Below are 19,001 nucleotides of genomic sequence, written 5' to 3'. Positions count from 1 at the left end.
TTCTGTGAAATTTCCTGGAAAACTCACCCCTCTCTTTGATCTATATCTGCATTTCTGAAGAGCAAATGCCCCTGAAAGAAGCCTTCTCCCAGTAACCTGCTGCTGCCTGGCCAGGCAGGCAGAGGCACTGGTGAAGCCAGAGGAAGGTTTTCAGTGTAGCAAAGGATAGATGTGCATTTTTTCACACCCATCAGTTATTTCATTTCTCTGACAAAGGCTGGCTGGGCTGCCTCCTGAGAATAACAGAACTGGTTATTGCATGCATTCCAGACACATGAGGAACACAACCTCCAGGGAATATTTACACTCTGTGACATTGCTGCCTACAAACCACCTCACTTCTGTCAGTGAAAAATTGCAGATTATATTGCTATTTATTCTTCCTTGATGTTCCACGTGTGTGAGAGGTCTCTTCATATATTGGCCTGTCCTCCCCCACTGCTGCTCAGCACAGTTGGGATGGATCCTTCTAACAGCTGAGACTTTTTTCACAGAATAAATGCAAGCAGGACTGTCTCACAAACGTCACTGGAACCTCTGTCTCCATCCAGTCTGGAAAATCCACACCTGGGATGGAAAGAGCTTGCTGGTGTCTCTTCAAGCAGTATGGTTCAGATGCAAGCTCAGTCCACGTTTATTGAAGGCTGAAAAAGTTTGCCATTTTATCCATCTGGTGGGGGTTATGTTCAACTAATCAGAAGATAAAGATACAAGGTAGATATTTTTATGACTTTTTTTTTTCCAACTGTAGTTCTCCAGGACTTGGTCAATAGCTCCAAAGGAAACAGGCTCATTGAAATAAGAGGCACAAAATACTTTGAGAATGTCTTCCCATTTTGCATGATTGCTTAATCCTGCAAGGAAACTTGTGGAACTTCTTTCTCCCCACAGTATGCTGATGTGATGGAAACATAAGTAAAAGGTGTGCCTTCCTCAAGCCATTGAAACCCCRAAATAGCAGAAATAAAGCCTTCCTCAAGCACTGCTACACAGCATTCAATCCTGGGGTAGCAAATTCCTGGTAAATGCAGTTTGTAGGACATGCATCTCCATTCTGGCTACAGCTGATGACCTGCATGTGGGTGTCTGATACATACATGGCCTTAATTTGAGTGAGTGCAGAATAGTCAAGCTGCAAAGAACTGCTGTCTTGAAAGCTCCTGGCAGCAGGAGGATAGATCCCAAGAGTGTGAAAAATGCAATTCCCTCCCTCCCCTCTCCCAAAGCAGGTTCAGGTACCTGAACAGTTTCCATACCTCCAGAAAATGACCTGGCCTTGGGATGCCATGGGCACAGCCTSYAYGSAGACAAACCAAACACCAGGTGCTGAAAGTCCCACACAGTTCAGCACAGCCCCAGTCCATTGCATGATAAATCCTCCCAAGCTGTCCTGCTTAAATAACTGAAGTCAGCCAAGGAGTGGTGAGCACCAGCACTGAACTCTCAGGAATGAGGAAGCACGGAGCATCTCAATTCCCCCACCAGGGCAGTCTGGTTAGATACTGGGGCAACAGGAGAGACCTCCTACCTATCCATTTAAAAGCACGTCTTATTTAAAACTAAAAATAGCACAGCTTGTGGTTTGGTAGCCAGCTAATCCTGGAGTTAGAGTGCACAAGTGTCCCAGGAGATCCACACCTTACCAATCACTGAGGGGTTGTGTCATACCCAGGGCTAGCTCAGGTCTTCTTGCAAAAATCTCCAACCATTCCCTTGGCACTGGGCAGAGTTTCCACCTGCAGGTCCCCMTCCTGCCCCMWTTKCAGTGTGAGTYCCCCCTGCCTCTCTGTGCTGTGTTWAGAGCCTCCTCTGAACTCATGCAGGCCAAACTTCCTCTTCCAGCACAAGGCCAGCCCCTGCTGCTCTCAGGACTGCCATTGTGGTGCACTTTGGAGCATGTAAAGAAAAGAAATTGGCACCTGCAAGACCCTGCAGGTCTTTCCCTCTGGGCTTGGTCTCAGATGAGGCTGGGAGCAGAACCAGCAGCTCTTGGGCATAAGAAGTTGAGAAGGGCAAAGAGGCTGTGAAAAAGCAGAAAAGGGAAGGCAGCTTGCACCACTGTGTTCAGTTTCCCAAAAGGGAACCTGTGTACCATGCCATCTACATCTGGACTGTGTCACAGGGAGGGTGGGAAAAAGGGGATTTTTGACATCTGTAGCCACCTCCAGTAAGTTTGGATGGTTAGTGGGRGTCAACAGCTTTCCCATGCAGAGCTGAGGATGCTCAGAGGACCTGGGAATAGTCCAGCACCTAAAAAAAACAAACTACTTTCTCTGCAACARMCAGAGGTTAAAATCAASACCAATGAAYACGGGTCAGTRAWGACAATCTGAAAAAAAAAATTAATTACTTATTTGTCAGCATTTTTCTGATTACTAACCKCTCATAATTTCGCAGAACAGTACAGGAAGTTAAGAATAGCTCTAGGCCACAATGGTCTGGTGGGAAATGCACATTAAGAAATATCCTGTTGCCCTTGGTGACACTTGATTATGGCTGTGGTGACACCTGATTTACAGCTGTGTGTGCAGTGGGTGGACATGGTTCCCTTTCAGCTCCAGTTAACTCCAGSTCAGCCACAGCACAGCCTATTGCACAGTCAACAATCAGGTTACCTCCATGCTGGAAAAACATATCTGTTCTCAGGCAYAGGCAAACCTGGCAGGACAGGGGCAAATCTCATTCCCCAAGGCAACACCACATTCATTTCTGAGCAGCTTATGCTTGTGCCTACTCCTGTCTGTATGCTCATACAGCAAAAAAAACCCCAAGAGGTGTTCAGGATACTTCCCAAAGAAACAAAGAATCTGTGACCACACCATGCAGCTTTTTTTTTCCAAGCTTTTAACAATTCTGAATTTAATGGTAAAATCCAAGCAAATGTGACAGCAGGATCTGGTTCTTATGGTCTCTGAAAGCTGATGACCTGGRGACACATCAGCTGCCTTCACTGAGGTAAAGGCATCAGAAGGCAAAAGTGCTGCCAGCTTTGCTGGGTCCAGCAACTGGTACTCTACAGAAGAGTTCCCCTGCTTATGGAAAGGGGAGAACACCTTATTTCAGAGTCATGGAATGCTACAGGAGCTATCAATGAGGGAAGAGAAGCAGCAGAAGATGGAGTTGTGGCAAGCTGACCAGCAGTKAAGTTTGACAGAGAATTCCATAAAGGTGTAGGCAGCCAGAAAGCTGAAAAAGGTTCTTGGCTTTTGACCAAAAATGTAGGACATCTTTCCAGCCTTGTGATCCCACATCTGTAACAATGATGTCAAGAGGTACTTGAGAAGCACCAGAAATGGGAACACTAATGATTCTGGAAGGAGGAGAACTTGACACAGCAATACCTGCCCTCAGCCTCACCAGCCCTTGAAGGGAAGCTGGAAGCAAAAAGAACAAGCCCTTACCTCTCAAAACAAGGTGGTGCTGAGCCACCCTGGGCTGCAAACACACAAAGTCCTCCACACTGCATGTGAGCCACTGCCAGAATCTGTCCTGACATTGCACTCCCATCAGTGCACCCYTGTGAATCACTTCCTGCTAAGAGACCATCTGAGCCAGATTCTGCTCAATTCCTGAGATCTTCAGGGACAAAACAGACACTTGTGGCACAGAGCCACAAATGCAATCGTGTCACCAGTGTGGTTTGCCTCTCTGAGAAAGGAGAGAAACCCTAGCCTGACCCTGACTCTGGAAGCACCCCACATAAGTCTTTCAGGCTCCAGTAATCCTTCCAGGTTTTCCACAGTCTCTTGTTCTAGATGCTTTTTCTTCCAGCTACACTGTTTTCCCTATTGAGGGAGTAAATTCTCCTTTTCTTGCCTACCAAAGTCCCTCCTCATGTTCATCCCTATTTTTTTTTCCCAGATTTTGGAGACAGGCAATTTTTTCAACAAAAGCTTTTGACCTGGGAAAAAAAAATCTCAGTATTTACCAGTGCAGTTCTATCAGTACTGTGTGCATGTCTGTCTTGAAAATACCATTATTATYTCAAGGACCAGCTGGACAGAAATAACATCATAGCCCAGCAAACCAATGACACCTCCTAATCCACCAGCTGACCCAGGCTGTTTACCAACAAAGCACTGGAAACCCATCTTGGGAATGGTTGTTGAGGTCCAATGTCAGACTCCAGCAGATCAGAAGGATACATTCACTTGCAAAGTACTCTGAATTATGAAGATTGAGGGTGAAGGCTGCTGGCAAATAATGGGAGGACACTCACACATAYTCCCCCTAAAGTGACTAAGGTCATTAAATGTCTTTTCTGAACATAGTTCTTCAAGATATCCTCTGGGACCAAACATATTAACAGTAGCTGGACAATGCTTCATAATTCCTGGGACCAACTGAGCCTTCAAGTTTAACAAAAATTAAAAATCAATACCAGGGCCTGAYCCTGGCTGGATTAGAACCTCAAGCTATCTGAAAACTGTTCTCCCCATGACAAATGTAGAGCTGCAGTTTCCTGAAGGGTTTATATGTTCATTGATGTAATTCTGACAAATAGGTTCTTGGAAAATGTCAGCAACAGGGTGTGTAAGACATACCTAACACAAAGAGAAAACACATTCTTCTGTCTGAGAGGAGGACTAAGATGTTTTTAGACAGAAATTACGTGCCTAGAAGGTAGTGCTGTCCTTATGTGTCCCCCCTGCAACACAACATTAAGGCTCTGAGAAAAAACAACACAGAGTGGGACTGGGGAGCAAAAAATAGAAAGACACAAAAAATGAGGCATTAGGTTTACATCACATTTTGTACTGAGCACCGATTCTGCAAGGACAAGAATGAGTTACTGTTTGTTCCATTAAAGATTAACTCAAATGAAACTTTCACCATGAAATACCAGTCAGCAGCTTGGAGATTTAAACTGCCTAACCTTCCCCTGTTGATCTCCAGGTTGTTTGACAGCCCTTTCTGATTGATTAATGGAAAGCTATAAACAGCATTTGCATAAGAATCTCCTTTGTTGTGAAGAGGCTCCAAAACTAGCTTTGTAAAAAGAATGAACAACAAATGAGASACTTCTAAAGCTGAGCAAGCAAAGAGTGCAGGTTTCTACTGTTTATAAGCCAGGTACCATAAGGCAAAAAGCAAGAACCAATGTTGACACTGGAGCAGCATTCCTCTCCCCAGGGGACCAACAGTCAGACAGTTGTGCCAGAATTAGGAGCCCCTAGCAACACACACCTACTGGCAARGGCAGAGGTGTTCCCAGTTTCAATGACACAAATGTGTTTTGTACAGGARGGTATCCAGGGTGTCTGCTGATTGATTGTCAGCAATCAGCAGGCTGACAATTGGAAGTGCTTCTTCTTCCTCATCACAGATGCCATTTGCCCAACTATGGATTGTGTACAAGCATGTGTAAAAGCTCAGGAGATATATAAATATATCTCACTTACCCTGTGGAAAATGGGACAAGCTCTCCTTCTAAAAATAGCCTTGCCAAGGCTGCACAAGCCAAATCCAGGAGTTTTGCTGTGTGCCATCTCCTTATGCAGCTCTTGTCTAGCTGCCCCAGTTCAGGACAGACTAATGAAAACTTGTGATTTCTACTGATGCTCAAACGGTCCCCAGATCTTCCCCTGGTGAGCTGAGCACTGTCCTTGCTTCCMCATGACCCCCAGCAGCACTGTGTCCCACAGCATGTCCATGGAGAACACACAGACTAGGTGAATAACACTTCAATTCCTGCTCCCATCAGTGCCAAGAGGTTTTCTTGGACTTGCAGCAGATACATTAACTCACCTTGCTCCTACTTTGCAGGCAGGGTATAATGAAACTACAGTTTACCTGGAGAAAGTACAGAATTTGGAAACAAAGAGCAGCTCCCAGAAGTGTAATTGTGCTATGTGCACACATCCAAGGCTAGAATCCAGACACAYATCCAACAGGGAGGCAGAAGCCATATTCAGGCTGCCAAGCCTTTCCAAGGCATGACCACAAACGCCTTGGAATGTGCCCCAATGAGCAGCTTGACCTCGTCAAGAAGGACAGCAGAGACTGTTGACCCTGCAGAATAGGACACATCTTGACCCTCATGTGAGGTAACTGCTCAGACTGTGTTTTCTCTAAGAGAGCATGTCCCCACGGGCCACAAGTCCTCAGAAGCGTAGGCAGCATAAAATTCCCAGAATTTACTCCTGTTTGAGCACAAAATAACTTTGCATACACACCCCTGGGTGGAACATAAGGCACAATTTTATTTTCCCTCATCATCCCCTCTCAGCATACATCCATCATGCTGTTTGCTGGCAGCAAGGCTATGCAGGGATGGATCACAGGGATCTTCATGGATCATCTGTGATCATGGAGCAGCCAGCAACAGTGCTGTGGGCTCTCAGGAGCTCTCCTAGATTCTCAGAGTGCCACTGTCCTGAGCAAACTCCTCTGGGAGGTGTCGCTGGGTGGCCCACACAAACACTCTGAGCTTTCYTTCACTTGTCCACAGCATGACCAGTGGTGGCAGCCAGGGTGACCTTTGTGTCCATGGCCACAGCCTTGGTACCCACCTGCAAGAGAAGAGGCACCAGCAGCTCAACCCAAGGTGGGCCAGAAAATCCCAGTGTGTYATAGCCTTTGGCCCCAGGACTTCTCTAAAATGGGGAGGCACRTGCTGATGAAAGCAGAGCATATTCAAAGCCAAAATTATCAGGACTCCAYAAAAAAAGAACAACCCATCCCAAAWARYTGGGGAAAGCTGAARAATTTCTGTCYTCTTGCATGTTGAATAATGCCATACATGGGCCTGCAGAACCCCATGCCAGCTGCTTGTGGCTATGGCCAAAGATACAGATCAAGCACAGAAAAAGGAAGAGGTCAATTCTATCCTAAAAACAYGCAAAACACATGATGACACAGGTAGGTTAGGGACAGGGAAGCTGKTTGGGATTAGACAAGTAAGGGAGTTGAACTCTTGTCCTAAACATGGAGTGAGACTTCTCCAGAATACAGAATTGGTCACTGTATGACACAGCCTACAAGCTCCTAACATGCCAGTACTGGAACAGGAACACTGTAGACACAATGATGCTCAGCCTCATTGAAAGGCTGAGGTACCCTGCCCCACCTCCTGCAAGGATCATGGCTCTGCCTGTGGCATGTGCCACAAAGACCCTTCGTGTGTCCTGCTGCATTCCCCACTGCTGCAGTTCCCCCTCCAGAACATGTCTACTGAGCTGACCACAGTCCTGGCATATGTGCAAGGCAGGAGTTGGGCCAAAGAATCTCCTCACACCTCTATCCACTCCTGAACCCAGCAGTTTGGGGAGAGCTGAGCACCCACCTGGCATGGTTCCACCACAGGCACAGCGAACGGCTTTCTGGCCTCCACTGGAGCAGAATGTGCAGCAGTGAAACACCCCCTGGTGCTCACGGAACTTGTGCTTCACCAGCAGRGTGAAGGGAGAGCCCTGCAGAGGACAAGCAAACAGAGACAGGCTGCTGTAGGGGGTGCTGTCAGATGTGTCTGCATTCCCAGACACCTGTGGGTCACAGATCACTAAACCCAGCCGTAAATTCCCACATGGTGGAGGTAATTCTTAGAAAGATTTAAAGCAAATAAATAAGAAAAGCTGGTAAAGAAGAAGTAGTGCAAGAGAAGGAAGAAATGCTACCTGCACATGCTGCCCTTTCACACAGATGCAGACAGCATACAAGCCTGGCTCCTCAGGGCTGTAGGAAATACAATAGGTCCCATCACCATTATCACACACTGTTGGCTTSACTGCACTGTGAACAGAGAAATCCAAGAGGTCAGAAAATTGTTTTAAGTATAAACCAAAGTTTGGCCTAGATTGGCTTTCACACACCCCTGCTACTGGAAGCTGCAATTACCATACAAAGGAAGTCACACAAAGCCAGCTGCACTGCAAGGATTTGTAGCAACCTGCACACTGARAAGGCAGAAGATGACACACAGCACACTTGCTAGTCAGATTATCCCATCAGATAAGAGCCCACAGAAATGGGGTAAATTCACAATTTCAGCAAGCAGGTACCTCCAGAAAAACCCATTAAGAAGACAGGATATAAAAGAGTAGGTTTGAATCACTTTAACCACTATCCCAAATGCATAGACCCCAACTCTTCCCTTCAGTGCTGAGGAGTTCTAGCTCCCTGCTGTTGAATTTCCCTCTTTGTAGTGAACCTCACTGTATTTTGTAAGGAACCCTGGTGAACCAAGTGCTAGAGARAAAGCCTCAGCTGGTTACTCCAGGATTAATTGCCTGCTCCACAGGAAGATGGAAAGCTTTCCACAGACAATTATAAGGCAGCTCTGCAGAGAGGAAGGTGTTCTTGCTAATCTCCACTAATTAGTCTCCTGGGACCTGTGACATGACAGTTTATAATCTGTATTCCCCACCCCCAACACTTCACATCAATACAGCTGCCTACATAATTTCCTGCCATGAACTGTGTGGTGAAACTTCACCTCTTCTGCAGCTGTTGTGCTTCAAAGCAAAGCCAGACAGCTTTCAGCAACCCATGTAGCAACTGTATACGGACAAGAACAAGAAAGCGAGTTAATGTGGCCACAGCGACCTCTATCTCACCCAGAGAAATCCACTAAACCCTCAGGCACGCACCCTCCTACATTGTATGTGCACTTAGGGAAGGAAGGTACATTGGAACAATATTCTAGGACAATGATGCTCTATTGACAAGCATCTCTGCAGCCAGCACTGCTTCTGTGTGCTTTGTCAACACAGCAAAGGGTTTTAGCATCCTGTCCCCTTTTTTCATTAGGTCACCCCACCACGAGTGCTCCTGGAACAAATTAATGCTGCCATCTGGTTCCAGCTACTACAAAACAATAGATAYTTTTCTTAAGAACTGACCCCCAACTGGTTCTACTTTTCTGCCTGGCTGCTTATTAGTGACAAGTGTGGCCTGGAAACAGTTACAGTTTTTTCTGTTTGGTCATTTTCCTTGTGAAAACACCCAAGATCAAGTGAAGCCTTTCCTGCTTTTGCTAGAAAACCTTCAAACGTTAAAATACTCAACACTTGCAACTACAASAAAAAGGACAAAAGCACAACACAGRTTCTTTCTYCAGAACRTGAARTAGGCACTTCCAACAGCTGTGAGAGGCTCCTGGGCTTGGTAAACTCTCTGTCTGACTTGGGATGGTCATTCAAGGGGTGCAATGACTTATAATAATACTGTTAGGTATTAATATAATAGTGTTAGGTATTAACAACTACAGGAACTTTGGGTGTCTGCTGGGAGGAGTGAGAAGGAGCAACAGCTCCCTCTGACCGTGCCTAGCAACACACACCAGGAGTTGWATCCTTTAAGAAGCCCAAATGACTCAAAGACTCAACACAAATCTCAGCAATCCCTGTTCAGCCTAATACAACCAGTAGGAAGCACTGCTGTACTTCTGGGAAAAAGAGTAGTGCCTTTTCCTCTATAGATTCTGACCTACTTGCTGCAGCACATCCTCCCTCCTAAGCAAGCAGGGAGCTGGGGTAAGGGAGGCAGGAAGGCAAAGCCAATGACCARGGATTTTTTGGGTGAAATACTCACCAGTCCTTCTTGTCCTTGTGGGTGATGGTGACCCACACAGCCTCTCCTCCCCGCCTCATGCGCTCCCCTGTGCTGTCCTTGCAGAGCAGAGTAAAGCCACTCAGCTGGTTCTGATGGGCACTGTGAAGATCTGGAAAAAAACACAAACCAGAAAGAAACATGATAAGAAAGGATTCAAGTCAAGCCATGACTGCCACCTCCCACCTATGTGGCAGAGTTGCAGCCTCATCAGAGCACAGCCAGGACTTTGCTTCTGGGATGCACAGCTCCATCCACTCACAGGGAAAAGTCAACATATGACGAGGTATCAGGATGGAGTGAAGCCATAGGTTCTGAGATATGTTTGGCAGGTTTAACCCAGAAGTCTCTATGGACCAATGTGTCTTTTTGCCTGTCACTCTTAAGCTCAGCTGGCATCTTCCCAAAAGGCATCAAGATCTACCATGCACCCAGGGGAAGAAGGAACAGCCCCACTGTGCAGTGTGGAGCCCCAGAGACCTCAACACCTACAGTTAGCCATGGAAGGGATCAAATGAGCCCCTGGTCATTTGCACAGGCCATTAATGACCGAGGCTGGCTGTACTTTGTAGGATGGTCTGAACATTATCTTTTTGCTGGCCTCGCTCCCAAGTCCTTAGTGAGCAAATGTCCATAAAACCATCAAGGTATTGCCAGGTATTCCTACAGCAATTTCATCAGAAGCTATAATGGGAAAAACCTACTTGCTCAGCCACAAAGGGGTCTGCCTGGGCTCACACAGCAGAACAGCTTGGGCCACCAGGCAATCATTATGTTCTGCTATTGTAGGTGCCACTCCCATTCCCCAAGAGAACTCTCCTCATGCCTCAGCCCTATGCTGAGGTCAGTGATGTTGTGCAGGACAGTTCCATATKCTCTGCACATCTGGATGAGAAAAGCTGCCTGGCTCCTTGCCCATAGGCAGGCAGTGCAGCCTCTGCTGGTGCTCTACCTCTGTGCCTGGTCAATGCCTGGATAGCAGGGAGCCAAGAGTGCTGGAAGCTGCACACCATGTGGGTACAGTGGAAGAGGGGTGAYTTCAGGGAGAAGTGTGCTCACATTCAGCTGCTGGAGAGCACCCCATTACCTTCCCCRTGCAGGGTACATCTGGCTGGATCAACCACTTTATTGAGAATGGCCCCAAAAACTTCATAGCCGCAACACTGCCCTGCCCTCTCATGGGGAGAGAACTGGATCCTGTCATCCACACTGGGGTGGGTGCTGTAAGCAACGCTGTTGAGCTTYGTCAGGCGGCTGGACACCAACGCTTTGGTGATGAGGATGTCCACATCTGAGCCACTCRTCAGCAAGTGCTCTGTGAACTCCACGCCTGTCCTCATGTCCAGCAGCAGCTGCTGCAGCTGGGCCTTCTGCAAGTGCAGCAGGTTTTCTTTTTGCACCTTCAAGTCCTCCAGTTGCTTCAGCAATCGGTGCCGGTGCTCCTCAATGGCTTTCACGTATCCCCTGGCAAACTCGCAGATCTCTGCAGCCACCGCCTCGGCGCGACTACGAACGGCACCGCCCATGTCATCAACCTGGCTCAGCACATCCTCCAGAGTGTCCATGTGCTGCTGGGTGCYCCTCAGCAGCTCCCGCAGGGCCACCCCATGCCTGTGGATGACATTGCTGGTGAAGTCRCAGGGGTGCTGACGGTGTCTGCCTRRAACACAGTCCTGGCACACCAGCTGGTCACACTGCTCGCAGAACAGCCGGAGCTCCTCTGTGGGRTGGGAGTGGCACAGGAGAGGCTTCCCGGCCTGGCTGCAATCGGTGGTGTTCTCCAGCTCCGTCACAGCATGGGAGGCTGTCTTCTTCTGTCTCCTAGGGAGCAACCACCAATCAATTTATGCACGTTGGATACAAAATGCAAACACTGAGACCCTTTGCAAATACCATTCTTGCTGCAAGTCGCCATTACCAGGCTGCAAGTCATGGTGTGCACTGCTTCTCCTGCCTGCACTGAAACTCCCTGAAAGGACTTGAACTCTCCYGAGGACTGGGCTCCACATGAAGGAGGACAGCATCTGCAAGCAGCTCATTAAGGGRCCACTCTCAGATTCCCTGAGCCTCCCTGACTGCACAGTCAGCACWGATTTCAGACACAAGGCAAGTGAACTCTAATATGCCTCAGAGGGAAATCTAGTTCAGGCCACTGCCAGAAGACAGTCTAACAGTAAACGCTTAATATTCCAAAAGTCAAACTTGGTTTCTTTCTSACTGCCAGGTTAGGTCCTGCTCAGAAGAGATCAAGGATGGGGGACACAAAGAACCTGCTATAACCCAGACATTCACCACGTCACAGGGCAGCACTAGAACATTTCCATTCTGTGCCATTCTGGACACGGGGGGCTAGTTATTGAGAAGGATGTAAAACCCCTCTCTCCTTCATTGTCTCCTGCACTAATGACTTGTGGCAGCTGCAAAGGCCAAAGCACAGAAGTAGTCCAAGGACAAAGCTCTGTAGAGTTGCTCTGACAACACAAAGCAACCTCACCACAGGGCAGGACATGGACCTTATACTATTCATTTGCACTAATCTCCTTTGGATCCACCACATTTTCCAAGCCTTCTAGAGTTGCATGACTTCAGCCTAAGGTATCTTTCACTTGTTCCAAGGAGCACAACCATGGCACTCARCACCATAGAAAACTTCCCTACACATCAGGAAATCCTTTCAAAATGGTTTTCCTTGGCCCTTGTTCTGTTCTGACATCAACTTAATCAAATGAGATGCCAGTGGGGTGAAAAAGTGATAGCAGTAAATACTATAGGGAGTGGGTCACAGAGACAAATTTTCTGCTGCTTTCTCCCTTCTGCACTTACTCCTGCCAGTACAGCACGCTGCTGTTCAAGGTCTCTTATCACTCTTCTGCAGCTCCATGTGGCATTAGCTAATCAGAATGGTATGCTAAAAATTACACCCGGAGTGGAAAGGTACTAAGAGCCTAAGACATTTTTCCTGCAAGCATCAGTATGTGCAGGGGGGCAGGGCTGAGAGGAGTATGTCTCACTTCTTCCTGGGGAAAGAATTTACTAATCAAGTGGAAAGGAGCAGCAAACATGGAGGGAATTGGCTGAGCTGCTTAATCCTGGCTGAGATTTCCCTGTCTTGTGCTGCTGGGTGTTTTTCTAACCCTGCCTGTCAGCTCCTTGCTTCAGAAGGCCATTCAGGCTTTTTATCACTTTTCTTCTATAGTGCTGACTGTCCTCTGTCTGACTTACAGGCCACTGCACCTACCTCCTAACTGTTGCAATAACTTCTTCCTCCTACAAGACTTCTACAACACTTCAGAGGCAAGCACATGGATCATCACCTGTTAGCAACCACAGCAGACAGGACTTCCATGTATCTCCTTTCACTTCTCCTAAGAAGGTCCTTACATATGCACACAGTAAATGGTCCTGGAGGTGGAGAGAGGCAAAATAGCAGCTGAACTTCTCTCCCTTTTCCTTTAGGAGATGTGTCTTCTCCAGAGTGGTACAGTTCAGCATGTAGGCTCTTGTCCTGCTAGTACCTGCCTATACCCATGCCTGCTGSCCGATGATACTAAAGTGAGATGCAAACCAGCATGTGGCCACTACTACAGGCAAAACGTGACCTGATATTGGACTTAMTGGCCAATAACATAGCTGATGGACCTACTCCCAATAAGCTCAAGAAGTGTTTGGACATGGTGTGATTCCTGGGGCTGTCTTGGGCCAGGACTTGGACTCTATCATTGTGGGTCCCTTCCAACTCCAGATACTCTATGATTCTACGCTAGCAGCTTGCCGGTCCCCCCACCTGAGTACGGAACATCCTCCGGGCATCCTCCAGGCAGGGGTGGTGGATAAAAAGTGGGAAACACACCAGTTCATTGCTCTGGCTCGCCCTGTGTGACTCCCTGCCCGCTGCGCCCTCCCGCTGCCCTCAGCCGCCATGTCCCGCTGTCCCCGCCCGGGCCGCCCCTCACCTGTGYGCCCGGCAGCAGAAGCGGCACAGGCGGACACCGCAGGTCAGGCACCGCCCGGCCGCCGCCCCGTCGGTGCAGAGATCGCAGCCGGTCGCGGCCCCGGYGCGGATCCCGGCCAGGCAGTCGGGGGGGAGCTGCCCCACTCCGCCGGCCGGCAGAGACACCTCAGCGTCGCACACCGGGCACAGGACGGGGCGGGCGGCGCCCGACGGCCCCTCCGGCGGTCCGAGCCGCCGCAGGCAGGGCTCGCACAGCGAGTGCAGGCAGGGCAGCAGCCGCGGCGACACGCAGGGCTGGGCGCACTGCGGGCAGCGGGGCCCCGACATGCCGGCTGCCCCTCACGGCCCCTCACGGTCCCTCACGGCCCCTCACGGTCCCTCACGGCCCCTCACGGCCCCTCACGGCCCCTCACGGCCGAGCATTCCCGCCCGGAGCGCCTCGCACCGCCCCACACGGGGTCGTTCCCGCCCCGGCACCGCCCCTGAGGGGAGCGGGGGCTGCGCTGGGAGAGGCGGGGGTTGCCGAGGGATCCTGATCCTGCTGCTGCTGCCTCCCCCTTTGATGGGGCTCCTCCTCCGGGGAAGGAGGGCGGAGGGGACCCAGCAGCAGCCTTTGTCCTCGTCCCCCTTGATGCCTGATGATTTTTGCTTTTCCTTTTTACGCTTTCTGTACCCTCTATGCATCCGCCTGTACCCCTTAGCCCACGTRTTTGTAATTCCTGRAGCCTGATATTSCAGCTTAKTTTAGGARTTCTGCTGGGCAGAGAGACCAAACATCCTAAGGAAGGAGCCAGTGTRCCCTGTGCTATCTTAAACCCGAGGCTCCAGCCTTGRGTGAAGCCTTCYCTCWGGAACATCYTGTGTAAACTGRGCTCTGGCCTCATCTGGGGGGGGGGRMYYMWTWRRAWWRGGGGKYMWTWMYKSMWTTKKTWARKTTYCTTATTGGGGAATCCTAGATAGATTTGCTAATTCCTGAAACCTATAAAACTTGTACCCGTGCTGTACACGGGTGTGCATTCTGCCATCAAGTTGTGCACCTGGGATCCCAAATACCGAGGTAAAAGCCTTTTTATCCCCTTAACCGTGTCTGTATCATTATTAAAAACTGCCCTTTCAAGGCAACACCCTCACCGAGGTGCCGAGGGAGGGATCCCATGCTGTCCTCTGGCACCTCTGGGGTTACTCAGCGGGTTGGTGGGAAACGGCCCCTTCCCACTCCACGGCGAGTAGATCGTGTTTCCACTTCTTCCAGCTTAAAAATTCTAAGTTTAGCGCCTGGGTGGTCTGCTGGATGCCGACCTGCTGGAGGCCTTTGGGCCTTGGTCGTTTTTCCTTCGCATCAGTGGAGAACTTGCAGCGCAGCTGAGCGAGAGCGGTGAAACTTTAACAGAGACAGTGCGCCTGGGAATTAGGAATACTGCAAAATGCAGGCCTTGAAAGCTCAACATCAGTGAAGTACTGCATGATGTTCTTGGACTTTGATGGGATCTATGCAATTGCTTTTATCAGTCTGATGTGAAAGCTCTTCAAAGACTGAAACCAATTTTTGTTTTGTTTTTCTAGAAATGTCTCCTCGAATGAACCACATTCAGCCCTTAATGAATGAACTTTATAGCAGCCTCTCCATTAGCTTGCCTAGGATATTCAGTATCTTACCTGTCCCCATTGTGCTGGCCCTTTTGAATACCAGTATGATGWGGAGACCATTTGAGGCTTCTGGAGTTTAACTTCCCTAAGTCAATATSAAGGAAGATCTCCAGTCAGGTTTTTGTTTTTAGAACCACAGAGTCCACTTATAGAGCAGTAGATAAATACTTCATATCTGTATAAAACAGAAGTTATTATTTCCTATGTAACAGATGTTAAAACCCCTCTGGTGGACAATGGCTCAACACAGAAATGATCTTCTGATGCACTCAAACATTGCTGTGTCTTTTATGCTGTAATACAAGATCAAGGTTTTAGGTCATGATCAAGCATTTACAGCCTCAAAGCCAATCAAAAGAAGAAAGGTGTCCCAACAGCCTTGTTCAGATTAACTATTACCAAGTGCAGTGGTTGCTGTGGAAGTTAAAGATAAAACCTGCAGTAATTGTGAGACAAGATGATAACAATATCCAATATCATCACAAAGAAGAAAGACTGGTTCTTTGAATCATGCTGGAGGAAAGAATATGGTCCTATAAACATGGGTATATGAAGAAAATGGAAAGAATCATAATGCCACCTTTGTGCAGAAAAAGTGGGCAATCTAGAGGACAGCAGAATCSTCCAATCCTGCAGAGAGATGGTGGAATAAACCATGACATGACAGATCAGCCCAGCTGACCCAATCCCATCACCTGCCCTGCCACTGTATTCATGAATTATCAGCATGATTAGAGGAAGTTGTAGTGAAATGAGTGGGAGAGAATCATCAAAGGAGCCCTGTGAGACTTGGGGAAAGGAAGAGCAGAAATGCAGGGAAAAAAAAACAAAACAACCCAACCAAAAAACTAGAGCTGCATTAGTAGAAACTCATGATTCATTTTGGTTACTTTCCCCATAATATTGCTTTCTTGGCTATTGGCAGTCAGTGGAGGAAGGCTCTACATCAAGACATCCTAAATTGTGGAAGGCAACTCAATGGACATGTAAACTGGAGCTTTATGAATATCTTCAATTAAGCATATTTATCTGTAAAGCACTGCAAGAACATGACTGAGAGACCCTCTCCCATGTTGTTTCATTCAGAGTTTGCATTGTAACTGGACAAAACATAAGGATGAAAAAAAGAATGTGTTAATTTATATACACTGAAGGGCAATAAAGGAGCATAGTTACATAAATGAAACAATGAAAACGTGTCATTAAAATCACATCAATGTTTTCCTTTTGCCACAAGAGTTGATGGATGGCTAATTAGTCTCATTTGACCCAAGATTTACTTGAAATGAAGTCATCTTTAAACTTGTTTTCCTGTTCCTGTTGTTAATGATGTCTATCAGAGCCTCCCAGAGMAGTTGCCCTGGGTAATCTGTTCTTTTCCTACCTCACTTTCCCTGCAGGTCCTTCCTCTTTTTCCTGTTTATCAGCTTCTCATTTCCTATCATTAAACAGTAGATCATTACACAGATATGGAAGAYTTGATGGTTTCCTTCTCTCTTCTCTTCAAGGGTTTCTGATTAAGATTTCTATTGTATTTCCTAATTAGCCTCTCCTGAAGAAAGTTTTATGCTGCTTTCCTGTTTATATTTTTTCTGAAGGAATATTGGTAAAACTTTTTATACCATGTTTCAAAGAAATCTTTAAAGCATAATTTCCTTCCTGGACTCTGTGGGCAGTGTGAATATAGCCTATTTATTACATTTGCAATTGAATAGGGACAGGAAAGCATGAGGCATCCATTTTGATAATTTTAGGGAGCTGTTTTTGGACATCCTGCCATAAGAAACAATAAACTGAAAAAGTGGTGAAAYGAAAGTCATTAGTGAACCAGACTGCAGAGTAGTCCAAGATGACTTGTTGACAGAAAAGTGAGAACTTGTCAAAGTGCCAGAGCCTAGCTTAATGGCAACCAGAGAAATGTGGAAAATAGCTTATTAGGGGAATTTACAAAGAAAAGAGAAGTAGAATACACTGCTCGCTGCTTTCCTGTTGACCAACAACTCCAACTTGACTGTGGAATTCTCAGCCCTGCGAGCTACTGCATTTCAGAAGTGTCTCTGGATGTGGCAGAACTGCCAGCCTTGGTCTGGGAGTACTTGATCCATCCTTATGTGTTTCCACACAAACTGTTTCCTGCTGTCTGGTGCCCAACCACCCAGCTGACAGCTCATCCCATTTACTTAAACCTCAACAGAAAATCCAACAAAGCATTTACAAACATCTCCCAGTGCAGGCAGAATCTCTCCCTCATTCAGCTAAAGATGCATTTGAAATTATATGGCATTTGACTGGTTGAGAGGAGAATTTCTGTACTGTTCTTTCAACCCCATGTCCAAGAGTCTATTATTATCATTTATTAAGGCACAGAGGCTGGTATCATCCCCAGCCCTCACTTTCTKCATCCAGCCTCATGCCCAAGGACTCGCTACCCTTTCAGTAAAGAATTTCTTCCTAACATCTAATCCCAATCTCTCCTCTTTTAGTTTAGAACCGTGGAGGTTCTAAAAGGAGATGCCATTTGATCTTTGCTCGTGCTGGGCTTCAAACACACACAAGTTGCCCCAAGCCCAAGCCTCACATGACAAAATTCCTGCAAGCTGATGGCACATAGGGGAATGTGACAGCTGCAGCAGGACAACACTGATCCCCTGCTTGGGGACACAACTTGGACAGAGAGTAAGGACTTCTGTCTTGGGGTTTCTCACACATTTTCTACAAGGTGTTTCTAGGGGAACTCATTCTACAGAGAAACACTTTCACTACCAAATCTCTCCCTTCACACATTCATACATACACACTCTCTTTTTTTAAATTTGCCAGGAGCTTTTTCTCTTCAGGCTTGTYTTGAGCTTTGGAGACAAAACCAAACTGAACATCAAGTTACCTCATTTTATGTAAACCCACGTATCTTCATTTTCAGGCTGGACTTCAAAGTACATTTCTGTGAGCTGCTGCTGTCATGTATCAAACTTGTGCTCCAGCAGGACTCCAACCASTGCAGTGTGACCTGGGAGAGGTGAAGGAGGAAGGCAGCCAAACAGCACATCTGGCAGTCTAAACCTGTGTTACTAATGGAAGGCACAACCGTCACACACAAGGGCTTGGCTTAACCCTGAAACAGCAGGCTGGAAGAGGAGAGGGTATGAACATGTGGTAACCCTTGAAATGTAGAAATAAAGCAGCAAAAGATGGGTGGATCTGACTTTGAAATAGTCACACATTATCCCTTTCAGTTGCCAGCAGCTTGTTCAAGACCACAGCAGCTGCAGCCAAACCACCCAGCAACAYAGGCTTTGTGCAGACTTGCCCTTGTTGTGGCTTCTGACCAAACATTCCTGCTTTCCCCTCCTCCCTGCAGCTTTCCAGCCACCTGCTGCTACTTTCAGCTTTCTGCTGCTATATATATTCTTTTTAATCTCTCCTGAATCYTGCCTACTTTTTCTGAAGGGAAGATGAAACTGGATTTTTTCCAAGGAGGCTTTTCTAAGGAAGCAAGTTCTTCATCATGTCAGGYCATTAATCYTTTTTTACCTYCCCTTCAGCCATATTTGAGGCAGGGAAGTGATCTGAGAGGCTGTAAGTTTCTACATGCAAAAGATCATAGAATCATTGAATACCCTGAGCTGAAAGGGACCCACAAACACTGAATTCCAGTTCCTGCACAGGACAATCAATCACAGTACGTACCTGAAAGTATTGTCCAATTGCTTCTTGAACTCTGGCAAGCTTGGTGCTGTGAACTCTTAATACTCATGCTGTGAAGACAACASAGTTGGGTTTTTTCTTTCCCTTTGCTGCTGGGACCATGAGACAGAAGGAGATTATAGTAGGGTATTTCACTGGGATGCAGCTA

The 19,001-nt window shown here is 47.3% G+C and overlaps 2 protein-coding genes across 2 annotated transcripts in view; both read right to left on the bottom strand.

Annotated features, from left to right (window-relative positions):
- Positions 1–1,288, bottom strand: part of VTCN1 (V-set domain containing T cell activation inhibitor 1) — an 8,085-nt gene extending 6,797 nt beyond the window's left edge. Inside the window, exon 1 of the mRNA XM_057384408.1 lies at positions 1,257–1,288. Within this exon, the coding sequence (XP_057240391.1) occupies positions 1,257–1,288 (32 nt within the window). The remainder of the gene's footprint in view (positions 1–1,256) is intronic.
- A 4,912-nt stretch (positions 1,289–6,200) lies between these two features.
- Positions 6,201–13,844, bottom strand: TRIM45 (tripartite motif containing 45). The gene is made up of 6 exons (XM_057384402.1): positions 13,503–13,844; positions 10,637–11,370; positions 9,532–9,661; positions 7,617–7,731; positions 7,286–7,412; positions 6,201–6,512 (listed from the first exon to the last, which is right to left on the bottom strand). The coding sequence occupies exons 1-6, from the start codon at positions 13,826–13,828 to the stop codon at positions 6,361–6,363; spliced, it is 1,584 nt and encodes a 527-aa protein (XP_057240385.1). The 5' UTR covers positions 13,829–13,844; the 3' UTR covers positions 6,201–6,360.
- Between the last annotated feature and the right edge of the window lie 5,157 nt (positions 13,845–19,001).

Source organism: Malurus melanocephalus, unplaced genomic scaffold (assembly GCF_030028575.1).
Source record: "Malurus melanocephalus ecotype Western Australia unplaced genomic scaffold, MMel_1.1 scaffold_707, whole genome shotgun sequence".
Taxonomy (NCBI): domain Eukaryota; kingdom Metazoa; phylum Chordata; class Aves; order Passeriformes; family Maluridae; genus Malurus; species Malurus melanocephalus.
Note: the sequence above shows the minus strand (reverse complement) of the source record. Positions and strands in the feature narration are given on the sequence as shown.